This window comes from Octodon degus, unplaced genomic scaffold, assembly GCF_000260255.1.
Source record: "Octodon degus isolate 3935 unplaced genomic scaffold, OctDeg1.0 scaffold00067, whole genome shotgun sequence".
NCBI lineage: Eukaryota > Metazoa > Chordata > Mammalia > Rodentia > Octodontidae > Octodon > Octodon degus.
Window position 1 is genome coordinate 2,898,319 of NW_004524643.1, and position 13,342 is coordinate 2,911,660.

General features: G+C 36.3%; 1 protein-coding gene across 2 annotated transcripts in view; it reads right to left on the bottom strand.

Annotated features, from left to right (window-relative positions):
* Positions 1–13,342, bottom strand: part of Sbf2 (SET binding factor 2) — a 508,807-nt gene that overhangs the window by 301,331 nt on the left and 194,134 nt on the right. For both annotated transcript variants that reach the window (XM_004634868.2, XM_023719341.1), the window contains exon 3: positions 4,096–4,233. In XM_004634868.2, coding sequence (XP_004634925.1) covers positions 4,096–4,233 — 138 coding nt within the window. The remainder of the gene's footprint in view (positions 1–4,095; positions 4,234–13,342) is intronic.

Below are 13,342 nucleotides of genomic sequence, written 5' to 3' on the forward strand. Positions count from 1 at the left end.
AAAGATATAGATATAGATATATAGATATATAGATATATGGAGCACCCAACTCTGGTAAAATGTAGGAACACCCAACTCTGTAAAACAAACTTTGACATAAAAAAATCAAATGAGCAATAATACAATAGTAATGGGGGACTTTTAACAGTCACTGACACAAAGAGACAGATGAGCTAAGCATAGAAATATCAGAACTAAACCAAACCTGTGAAGAAATGGACTTAGTAAACTTTTACAGCATGTTCCACCCAACAGCATCAGGATACACATTTTTCCCAATTGCATGTGGAATGTTCACCAAAATAGACCATATACTAGCACACAAAGCATGCTTAAATAAATGCAAAGAAACTTAAATTATCTCATGCATATTATCTGACCATAGTGCAATGAAGCTGGAAATTATTGACAAAAGAAACACCCAAAACTCCATAAACACATAGAAACTACATAATACACTCCTGAACAATCAATGGGTCACAGAAGAAATTAAACAATATTTGCAATCAAATGAAAATGTATATTAACTTATTGGAACTTGTGGGAGGCAATGAAAGCTGTCTTAAGAGAGAAATTTATAGCAGTAAGTTCTCGTATCAGGAAAACAGAATGAGTCCAAATAAACAATCTTATGCTGCAAGTCAGGCTCCCAGAAAAAGAAGAGCAAGTTAAGCCCAAAGCCCAAAGAAGGCAAGAAATTATAAATATCAGAGCAAAAATAAAAGCAATGGAAAGAAACAAAGAAAAAATACAAAGAATTAATGAGTTGGTTCTTTGAATGTATAAATAAAGTTGATAAACCCCTAGCCAACCTTATTAAAAAAGGAAAAAAAATTCAAACTCATGCAATAAGGAATGAAAAGGGTGAAATCACTACAGCCCCTGTAGAAATTCGGAGGATCATCAATACCTATTTCTTGTCTTTTCTTTTTCTTTCTTTCTTTCAATGTATTTAGTAGAGGTTCTACAGGATCTCACTACACAGATCACATTTGTAGTGATCCTCCTGTTTTCAGCCTCCCAAGCACTGGGATTATAGGCACATGCCCCCACGCCCAGTCTCATTTGCCATCTCAGTGTGCTCCAGGGCGGGGCCAGCATAGCACACTGGGGCTCAGACCTTGGGTCCCTGTATCTGCCTAAGTAGGTGCTTTAATCCACTATCTGGCTATTAGATATTTCTAAAATCTTTACTCTCAAGGATGGAAAACATGTAACAAATGGACAGATTCCTAGATACATACAAACTACCAATGCTGAATCAGGAAGTTATAAAAATTGTGAACAGCCCAATATGTCAATTAAATTGAAAGTGTAATAAAAAAAACTACCAACAAAGAAGAGCTCAGGTACTAATGAATTCACAGCTGAATTCACAAGAAATTTAGAGACGATTTAATGCCAACTCTTTGCAAACTCTTCAATGAAATTGACAGGGAAGTAATCCTCACAAACTCATTCCTGGAGGCAAGTTTTACTCTGATACCACAACCAGAGGAGGGCCCAACCAAAAAATGAAACTACAGGCCAATCTCCCTAGTGAGCATAGATGCAAATATCTTCAATAAAATACTAGCAAACAGAATGCTGAAAATCATCAAGAAAATTATACATGATGGGATTCATCCCAGGAATGCAAGGTTGGGTCAATATATGCAAATCCATAAATGTAACACATCATATCAGCAGAACCAAAGACAAAAATCACATACGCATCTCAATAGAAGAAAATGCTTTTGGCAAAATCTAAAACTGATTCATCATAAAAACCCTACAGAGAATTGGAATAGATGGTCTTTACCTCAACCTGATAAAAGTCATCTATGAGAAATCAACAGCCAACATCATACTAAAGGCACAAAAACTGAAGGCCTTCACTTTAAAATCAGGAATAAGACAAGGATGCCCACTGTTACCACTCCTGTTCAATATAGTTCTGGAAACATTAGCCCAAACAATTAGACAAGAGAAAGAAAAAATACTGACTAGAAAGGAAGAAGTGAAATTATCATTATTTGCAGATGATGTTTATATTGTACATAGAAGACCCCAAAAACTCCACTAAGAGACTTGTAGATCTAACAACCAAATTCAATTGCATAGCAGGATACAAAGTCAACACTCAAAAATCAATAGCATTTCTATACACAAACAATGAACGCACAGAGAGAAATCATGGAAACCACACCTTTCACAGTAACACCTAAAAAAAAATGAAATACATAGGAATCAATCTCACAAAGGAAGCAAAAGATTTATACATTGAAAATTATAGTACTCTGGAAAAAAGACATCAAAGAGGACTTCAGAAAATGCAAAGATATTCTTTGCTCCTGGATAGAAAGAACCAACATTGTAAAATGGCCGGAGTCCCAAAATTATGATACAGATTCAATGTAATCCCAATTGAAATTCCACTTGCATACTTCACAGAACTAAAGAAAACAGTCCTAAAATATATCGGGAATCAGAAGAGACCTAGAATAGCAAAAGCAATCCTGGGCAACAAAGGAAAGACAGGAGAGAATACAATGCCTGACTTGAAATTATACTACAAAGCTACTGTGATAACATCAACATGGTACTGGCAAAAAACAGATCTGAGCCTCAGTTGAACACATTAAAAGATGCAGACACGTCTAGAGATACACTCAGCCACAGAGGGGTCAAACATATTCACTAGAAGAAACATAGCATCTTTAATAAATGGTGCTAGAAAAATTGGCTTTACAAAACATGCCAAAGGCTAAAAATAGACCCATGCCTATCACCATACATAAAGCTACAGTCAAAAATGGGTCAAATATTTAAATATTAAAACTGAGACACTAAACCTTCTGGAGGTGAAAGTAGGTAGAAATCTTGAGGACAGAGAGGTAAGAAGAAAGTTAATGAACAAAAATCAAACTCCATGGGAAATCCTTCAAAGAATCAACAATTGGCATCTTATCTTACTGAAAGTTTCTGCACTTCAAAAGAAATCACCTACAGAGTAAAAAGAAAAGCCATGAATTGGCAAAAACTTATAGCTGACTGTCCCTGAGACAAATGCCTTCTATCTGGAACAAAAAATGAATGAATAAATAAATAAATAAATAATAAATAAATAAAACAGGCCTCCCAAATTCAAAGACTCAATCTAAAAATAGGCATCTGAGATGAATATACACTTCATAAATGAAGAGATATGTCTTCATACATATGTCAAGTAACACTGAACATCACTGGTCATTGAAGAGACGAAGATACTAATGGCTATCATCAAGAAGTCAACCAATGACAAATGCTGGAGAGGTTATAGGGAAAAACCCTTCTCCACTGTTGGCGGGAGTACAGCCTGGTACAATCATTATGGAAATCAGTGTGGAGATTCCTTAAGAAGCTAGGATTCGAGGTCCCATTCAAGCCAGGTATTCCCCTCCAAAAGAAGTGAAATAATCATACCACAGTGATACATGTGCACCCATATTTATAGCAGTGCAATTTGTCATAGCTAAATCTTGGAAACAACCCAAATGCTCACCAACTGAGGAATGGATAAAAAAGATATGGTATTTTTACATAATGGAGTATTACTCAGCTATAAAAAAGATAAATGCAAGGCTTCTGTAGATAAATGGATGCAACTAGATACTGTATTGGTAAGGGAAATAAATCAGACCCATGTGTGCTATCATAAAATTGTCTTGCTAGCATACAAACCTCAAGAGTAAATAAAATCTGAAAGGTACAATACATAATGTCAAAAGGAAAGAATTTATTCAATGGGAAGGAAAAACTGGGATGAGGAAAACAACAAAAGAAAGAAGGGAAAAAGATATATTTATATATATTCTGATATGCTATTCTTTAAAATACTCACGTTATGGTTATTTTTTATTTTTAAATTTTAATTTAACTTTATGTGTAGAAACAGGGTCTCACTATGTAGCTCAGGCTGGCCTCATATAAAAAGTTCTTCATGGTTTTTTAAAGTAGCCCATGAAACTCAAACTTGTAGTTTTAACAAGTATGGCACAATGTAGAGTCCTAAATGTGGTCCCTACAACTGCACTATGGCTAGCAAAGCTTTTTTGTTCTTTTTTTTTTTTTTACCTGAAGATTGATCTCTGCCTCGTAGAAGGTTAGGCACGAGCAGTAATGTCGATCAGAGTCAATATCTGTTAGTACCACCACGAAGAACGTCGGTTGCTTCCTTTCTCTAGACAGCTGCCATCCAGCGGGCTGACAAAACTAAATGGGACAGAAAAAAAAAGTTCACATTTTAAAGCATAATGAAAATTATTCCTTAACAGATGAGAGATATTAAATGTTTCTATCTTTCAAAATTTCTACCTGATGTGGTACAATTATCAATTCAGCCAATAAAAAATCCTCACACATTCATAATGGAGAAAATTTAACAACATGCATATGCATTTTATGAAGTATTAAAACTTACATCTAGATGTTCTCTAAAGCTTCATGTGATCATAGGTGGAGCTTTTGGCGGGTGAGTGGATTATGGGGGCTTATGACTGACTTGCTATTACAAGGTGTGCTATGGTTGGAAGAGATGGATCACTGGGAATGTGCCCTGGGTCTATCTCTTTTCTCATTTTATCTCGTCTCATCCTGTCTTCTCTGCCTCTGTCTCTCCTCTGCCTTGGAACCAACTGACTATGAACTGAAAGCTTTACAAACTGTGAGTTAAAAATAAACCTTTCTTGGCCTGGGGATATAGCACAGTGGCATAAATGCCTGCCTGGCAAACGCAAGGTCCTGAGTTCGATCCCCACTACAACACACACACACACACACACACACACACACATTCTCTCTTGTATTTCAGTGATGAGAAAGTTACTCTGATAAGAAAAAGCCTAGATTTTCTTTTTTTCTTTGGCAGAACCGGGGATTGAACTTAGACCCTTGTGCTTGCCAGGGAAGCACTTACTCTACTTAGCCATCTCCCTCGCCCTAGATTTTCTAAGATGCCATTCCAAGCTGTTATTCTCGAGACCATGTTGCCATATATATGAAAACAGCATCAAAATGAGGGACATTTTCATAACCATGAGAACAAAATATCCTGTAAGTTGGAAATAAAATAAGAAGTATATATCATTGATGGATAAGAGAATTACTAAAGTATTTCCTTATGAATCTAAGGTATTTTCAACTTAGTATGACGAAAGAGGTATCTTGCTACCAAGATTACATTTAAAGCTAAAAAAAAAAAAAGAGCTACAGAAAAAACAAAACAATGTTTTCCACAAATGGGGCTTAAACAACTAGACATGAACATACCAAAAAAAAAAAAAAAAAAACAACAACAACAAAAAAAACACAAACAAACAAACAAAAAAACCCTAGACATAAACTTGACACTCTTCCCAAAAACTGACTAAAACAGTACCACAACTAAATGTAAAATGCAAAAACAAAAAACCTCTCATAGATAACATAGTAGAATAATCTTAGCTGACCTTTGGCTTTAAAATCACTTTTTACATAAAATATCAAAGGTATGATCCATGAAAGAAGTAATAACTAAACTTAATGAAAAGCTTCTGCTATGTGAAAGACCGTCAAAGCTGAACATGCTGGCACAGGCCTGCAGTCCTGGCACTTGGGGCTGAGGCAGAGGACTGGAGGAGTAGAGGGAAACCTAGACTACATAATGAGTTCAAGGCTAGCCTCAATGAGACGTTATCAAAAAAATCAAGAAAATAAAGTGAGAGCAAGAGCAAGAGTGAGAGTGACAGAGTGAGAGCAAGAACAAGAATGAGTGAGAAGATATGAATATGAAACTAGATACAGCTTAGAAGTACAGTATTTTTAAAAAATATGTATCTGATAAAGAATTGTTATCTAATATACAAAGAAGTTAAAATTCATCAATAAGAAACAACTCAATTCAAATACACCTATTTGAATGATATGGAGATATAAAATTAGCATATGTAAAGATGCTCTACATCATATGCCATTAAGGAAATGCACATCAAAAAAAGGAAAGGTTGAGGGGGTATAGCTTAGTGGTACAGCATCTGTGTAGCATCCTTGAGGCACTGGGTTTGATCCCCAGCATCCTGAAAACACTAAGAAGAAAAGTAAAACAAACAAAAAAGGAGATTACCACTTTAGGAACAAGGATTTTTCTTACTCACTTTGTCACTGGGACAATACACTCAATACTTACAAGTTAAAGAAAGAAAGGTTTATTTTGGATCGCATTTGAGAAGTTTCAGACCTTGTATGGTCAGGGGCATGATGGAAGGGCCTGTGCGGAGGAAAAATGCTTACTTCCCAGTGGTCAGGAAGCAGAGCAGGAAGGGAGCAGGCCAACCAGGGAAGGAGGTATGTTCTTCTGGCCACATCTCCAGTGACCCTTATGACCCAGTCATTTTCCAAAAGCCACATCTCCAAGTATATAAGGTTCGTGGGGGTCATTTGTGATATAAACCACAGCAATGATAATAATTTGATTAGGATGTGGAGCAACAAAAATCTTCATTCACTTTTATTGGGAATGAAAATGGGTACAGTAATTTTAAAAGACAGTTTCTTATAAAATCAACATATTCTTACCATAATATTTGGTAATCATGCTCCGTGGTATTAAATGAGCATGTAAATTTCTGTCTGCATAAAATCTTACACAGTGATATTTATGGTAATGTTCTTAATTACAAAACTTAGAAGCATGCAAAACAGTCTTTAGGTGAGTGGAGTAGATAAATTAACTAGTACCTTCAAAATATGGATTATTATCAACTCCAAAATGAAATGAGCTATCATGTCATGAAAGACAGGGAGAAAATGTCAATAGACAGTCTGTGGTGTAAGAAATTGAAAGCAGGGCTTCACACAGGTAAGGCAAGCATTCTCAATATTAAAAAGTAAAAATGCCAGCTTGAAAAGGCTTAAATATTATATCGTTTCAACTTTATGACACTTTGCAAAAGGTAAAACTAAGGAGATATGGGCTGGGGAAATGGCTCAGTAGAATAAGTGCTAGGGTTCTGAGTTCAATCCCTGGTACTGAAAAACAAAACAAAACAAAACCCTAAGGAGATAGTTAAAAAAAAAAAAAAAAATCAGTGGTTCCAGGACGCAAGAACAAAGTGAGATATAAACAGGGATAAAGAAATGGTACAACATGGGGCCAAGGAGGTAGCTCAGCAGGCATAAGCGTCTGCCTGGCAAATACAAGGTCTTGAGTTTAACCCCCAGTATTGACAAAGGAAGAAAAGGAAGAGGAAGAAGGAGAAGAGGAGGAGCAAGACGAGGAAAAGGAAGAGGAGGGGGAGGAGGAGGAGGAAAAGGAGGAAGAGGAGGAGAAAGAAGAAGCAGCAAAGGAGGAGCAGAAGGAGGAGGAGGAGGAGGAGGAACAGGAGGAGGAGGAAAGCAGGGGAGATGAAGGCCTGAGTTCAATCCCTGGTTCTGCCAAAAAAAAAAGAAAAAGAAAAAGAAATAGAAATGGAACACAGAATTTTTAGGGCATTAAAACTACTGTATCTATATGATACTAAAATGGTAAACATATGTCATTGCATATTTGCCAAAAGCTACAGAAAAAATCATACCAGAAATGATCCCTAATGTAAACAACAGGCTTCCAGTTGATAATACTGACAACGCCTCATCAGCACAGACGCATCCCTCACATGTAGGATGACAGGAGGCTGTTCTGGGGGCAGAAGGTATATGGAAACTAGCTGGCCTTTGTTTAATTTTGCTATGACTATAAAACTGCTGTAAATGGGCCAGTCATATAGCTCAGTGGCATAGAGCCTGCCTGGAAAGTGCAAGGTCCTGAGCTTGATTCCCCGCATCAAACACATAAACAAACTATTCTAAAATAGTCTTTAAAAAAAAAAATTTGGAGGATATAATCTTTAGTAGCAACTTTGTTCATGAAAGATGGAAGAGAAACAGGAATTGGTACACCAACAGAGTAGCTCTCTGTGCTGGATTACCTTTCTTTTTGTTATAAGCAACTTACCCTCTCAGCATCTCAGTTTCCTTAACACAAATGAGGGATATTAGTATGCACAGATAATACTCTTGCGAAGATACATAAGTTAATACGTGAAAAGTGCTCAGAACAGTCCTTGGAGACCACTGCTAGAGGCTGCCCTTCCTTTCACTACTTTCATTACTTACTTTTCTTAGTTTAGAGACATGAGAATAGGTAGATGATTTCCTATGTTTGGAATCATGTTCACAGTCTTTCTACAGAATGAAAAAGTCTACCAGCTGAGTTTCTTTCAGCAGATATCATAAATACTATATAAAGAAACTATATGAAATGACATAAGCTTTAAAGATACCTCAATTATAAAATAAATGGAAACATTTCTATTACATTTTTTATTTTGATCTTATTTCTTCTCTAGCCTGATGGACTTCTTTGCTTCAGTTGCTATCATTTCAGAGATTTCAGGTGTGTGATTTCCGAGTTCTTGCATGTCCTCATCTCCTGGATTTGTTCTGGGTGGGCTGAAGGAGTGTGATTGCCTTTTGTTCAAGCATTTTGACATTTTTGAAGCTCTCAATAATCACCCAGACTTAGCAGTAGTGGGTTAGTCAGGTTTCCATTACAGTGCAGAGCAGGGTAAGGCTCCCCACAGCTCTCACTACTAGTGGGGGCGACTGGCTGATACTCAACAAAGCTTCAGTGTAGGTGGTGGATGTGGGCCAGATTCACCAGTATCCCACAGGCTGCCTAGAATCCTCCTAAATTCTTAAAAGGTTGGACCAGTGCCAACACAGGCTCCATACCTGTGCAGGGAGGGACAAGAGACACAGCTCACCAGAGTCCTGAGGGCTACCCAGTCCTCCAAAGTTCTTAAATGGTTGGAGGGTATGTACATTTTCTATTTTGAAGTGGTAAATCATTTAATAAACATTTACTGAGTACTTCAAAGCCAATTATTCTATAATGTCATCTCATTTACCTCTCTGTATTTCCCTTGAACTTAACTATTCTACTACTAATCTAGTACAGAAAAGCTGACATCATTGTCTTTATGCATGTATTTTGCTATCAAAAATCTCTCTACATTAAATTCCCTGACATTGTTATTTCAGGCTTCCTTGTGACCACTGTAAGCCCTTTTCATTCTAGAATAGCAGCTCTCAAAGTATAATAAACAAGACCGTAAGAGTCCCCAGGGTCACAATTACTTTCATAACAATACTAAGATACTGGTTGCTTCTTTCACTTTGTTGACACATAAGTGGTTCAAAACCAAAAGAGGATAAAGCTGCTGTATCTTAACAGGAATCAAAGTAGTGACAATCAAAATGGTCTAGTAGTCTATGCAGTCTTCATAGTCACAGATTTTCTCTCTTTCTTTTTTTTTTTTTTTTTGGCGGAACCAGGGATTGAACTCAGGCCCTTGTGCTTGCCAGGGAAGCACTTATTCTACTGAGCCATCTCCCTGGCCCCTAGATTTTCATTTTCTTTAAAAAGTAAGTTTGAGTTAGGAAGGCCATTAAGGGAACAATATGTATTTAAATTTTGTTATAATTCTGCCCTTGACCACAGCTTCTTAAATGCTTCAAATAGTTGTCATAGTCACCCTTATTTTCCTTGACCTTCATTTATACTCACATTTTCACAGCTTATTCCTCCATGTTTTTTTTTTATAATACATATCTTTACACATGACCTTAGCCAAAAGACCGAGAAGCGATTATAATACAAATTTTTAAAGTAAAAAATTAAATGTGTCTCTTTAATAAAAACACTTAAGAAAATTCTTTCTTTTATCAGAATATAATAAACACATCACATCCAGAAGAAGAATGTAACTGTTTAGGTATAAGACTTCAGTTTCTTAAAAAGCCTCATTTACTTCAGTTTACATTTTAACAGGAATTCTGTGATTTCAAAGAAATGCTAACCTAAAACTTTTGGGAAATTCCAAGAATCATTTTTCAGACTCAGTAAGTACTTCAAAATTCAGCTTACTGTGACCACAGCAAAGAGAGTACTGGTAATTCATGGTTGGCCTGGCAACAGAATTTTTACTAAATTTTCACCAAAATGTTGCCAAGTAGTTACGTAGACACATCCCTTACTCTATATATAAAATAACAGGATAAGAAGGAATTATTTTATGTTCTACATTCAAAAAATCATTACAATCATACCTTACAAGAAAATTCTGAGTTTGGTATAAATACACACACTAATACACAAATATACACAAAATAAGTAATAGTTCCCACAATTGAGTTTATAAAAATATTTTGCAATGCACAAAAACAAACAGCCCTAACTTGAAGTTACAAATATATACTTTTCAAATTCACTGCATCATAGATTAAATAATAGAATCTGTGTATCAGGGTATGATCCCACCACTTAACGAATAATATTCTTCATGGGATTTAGATTTCAGGTCTAACAGTACTAGCTGGTTCAGTCATTTCAATTTTTAACTGAAAATGTGTTGGGGAGATAAACAATGAGGGAGTAGACATTCACATTTCAGACAAAAATATGAGAGAATGTTTAGACAGCTGGGAATAGAGTAGTCACTAAAAAACAGCTCAATGATAAGCACGAAACAAACAGGATAAAAAGAGAATTTTTATCTCCCCAGTGTCTTTATTGGCAAACAGGAAAAAAAAAATGCTGTCACAGGTGTAAAATTTAATATGTTTAGAATTCATTACCATAATAGATGGATTTATATTTTGCCCTCCTTTCTTCAAGTCACTGAAAAAACACCTTTTTGGAATGACTTTATCAATGAAAGTACAACATAAGTTAACAATTTTTTTTTTTTTTTTTTCGGAACCAGGGATTGAACTCAGGTCCTTGAGTTTGCCAGGGAAGCGCTTATTCTACTGAGCCATCTCCCTGGCCCTTTACAATTTTTTTTAACAATGTTTACATACACAAGCATATATGCACCAGCTTGTATTTTGATGACTCTTTCGCCTTAACCTTACCATTTCGCACAGATCATGCCCATGCAGATTTTGCAGCATATCTGACAATAGGCATTCTTTCTTTCAGATGTTATTTTTGTTCATCTTATGTTTTCTTTACCACCTTGGTATAATGTAGCAAATGGTACTTCAAGACTGCAAGGTCAGAACTGTTTACATGCATGCTTACTTAATTGCCCAATCATATGAAGCAGGTCATTTATGAACAGGCCACCCATCTGTGTACAAAAATGTAAATATAAAAATAATTCATCTGTAAAACACTATACAGTATATGTAATATTTCACAAAACTCATTTTACAAGCAATAAAACAAAGGCTATGAAATGTTAAGGTCATATAACTAGTTTCTGATGTCACTAGGACTAGAATACAAGTTTTTGCTTATTTAGGAACTATGTACTTTGCTGAACTATTGTCAAATATTGCCTTTTGGGTGTTATTTTCTGTTCATGTTAATTTGTGGCAAAAAATTACATGATATGAAAATTAGCCTTTTTTTTTTTTTTTAGACATGGTCTTGGCTGTGTCATTCAGGTTGGCCTTGAGTCCACTATGCAGCTCAGGCTGGTGTCAAACGCATGGCAACCTCCTGCCTCAGCCTCCAGAATGCTAGGATTATAGACATGTGCCACCACATCTGGCTCAAGAAAATGAAATAAACCTTATAACAGTCCATATTTCCTTATAACCATGTATTGGGGGGAGCAGGATTTACAATGCTGAGGCTCAAACTCAAGAGCCTTGGATGTGCTAGGTGAGTGTTCTTCCGCTGAGGCCATGTCCCCAGCCCTATGTATTTTATAAAAAGAGGTATAACATATATGCAACTGTAAATTCTTTTTCTTCACTTTCTGTAACATGTACATTTTCCCATGTATTTATATATTTTAACAACATTCTCTTTTAATGACCAGTATAGCATCATGTAAATGTACATAAAGTAATAACTTAAGTCAATTCCTTATAGTTGGTTGGTTGGGACATTTACAATTTTTAAACAAATGATGAAATTATATGAACTTTTATGCACATGTCAATTTTTTTTTTTTTTTTTAAGAAAAATACAACTAGTTTTTGTAGAATGTATACTGTGGTAGATTAACCAATGGGTAACTTATAACACTCAGCTGAACTGAATCAGCATAATTCTGGGTGTGAAAAGCCCACCTGAGGATAGTTATGACCAGCATGAAGGTAGAACTGGAGTGGAAATGAAAAGCTGTTGATTCTCCTGGAGAAGCCTGTCACTGTGGCTTTCCTGATATGGACTCAGCTGTTTCAAAAGAAGAGCTTGGGTCCTCACTGTAGCTGAGGATGGCTGCAATTCTTTTCCAGGGAGCTCCGGTTCTTACCTTGAGCATTACTTCCTGGCTCCCAAGCGCAGATCCCTCAGCCTTCTGGCACAGCACCTTCATCCTGCTGGCAGAGACTTTCTCGTTTTCAGCACTGACCTTTCGACCTTCCCAGGGCAGCTCCTTGATACAGACTAGCATGAGATGCTATCACAGGTTTTACACTTTCACCTGGGATTATGGAGGACATTGTTATGGGGTCTGGGTCTTCAACTGGACTTGTGCAGGACAATTCTGTGGATCCAGGCCCTCAACTAGATTCTTCAGGCGTCTCGTGCATGGACAGATCTCCTGTACTCTTTTGTGTTTGTCTCTTTGGGTGAATATTATAAAATAATCCTACAAATTAATGTGTCCTGTATTAAGTTTATTCCCTTGTAAACCATGACCACAACATATACCAATTACACAGAAAAATGTCTAAATACCATTGAATTGCTTTTTAAAGCTTAGGCAACCCCAGATTATTTTGTTTTCTAAATGGTATTTAAAAAGAAGTGATAAAAAAGAAACTGCTGGGGACCAGGAAGATGGCTCAGTAGAATAAGAACTTCCCTGGCAAGCACAAGGGCCTGAGTTCAATGCTCAGTTCTGCCAAAAAAATAAAAAAAGAAAGAAAGAAAGAAAAGAAAAAGAAACTGCTATTATGACCTACATTCTGACTAAAGAGCAAGTGATTTGTAAGATACAGTAAAGGAAAATTTAGGAGATTGAATTGGACCAACCCAGGCTAGGTCAGTGTTGAATGTATGCTCTCTATATGCATATTTTTTTTCAAAATTTCAAAGAAAATATAGTCAGCAAAGGAGTTCTGAAAAGAGGCCGATTTAAGAGTCTGAGAAATTCTCAAATATTTTATCATAAAACAATGGGTTTCCCATATGCTCGAGTTTAGTGGGCAACTTTTGGATGACTCATACTTATCTTGGTCTTTTAAAAAATTTATTTATTTTGGTGGAACCAAGGATTGAACGCAAGCCCTTGCACTTGCCAGGAAAGTGCTTATTCCACTGAGCCATCTCCCCAGCCGTGGG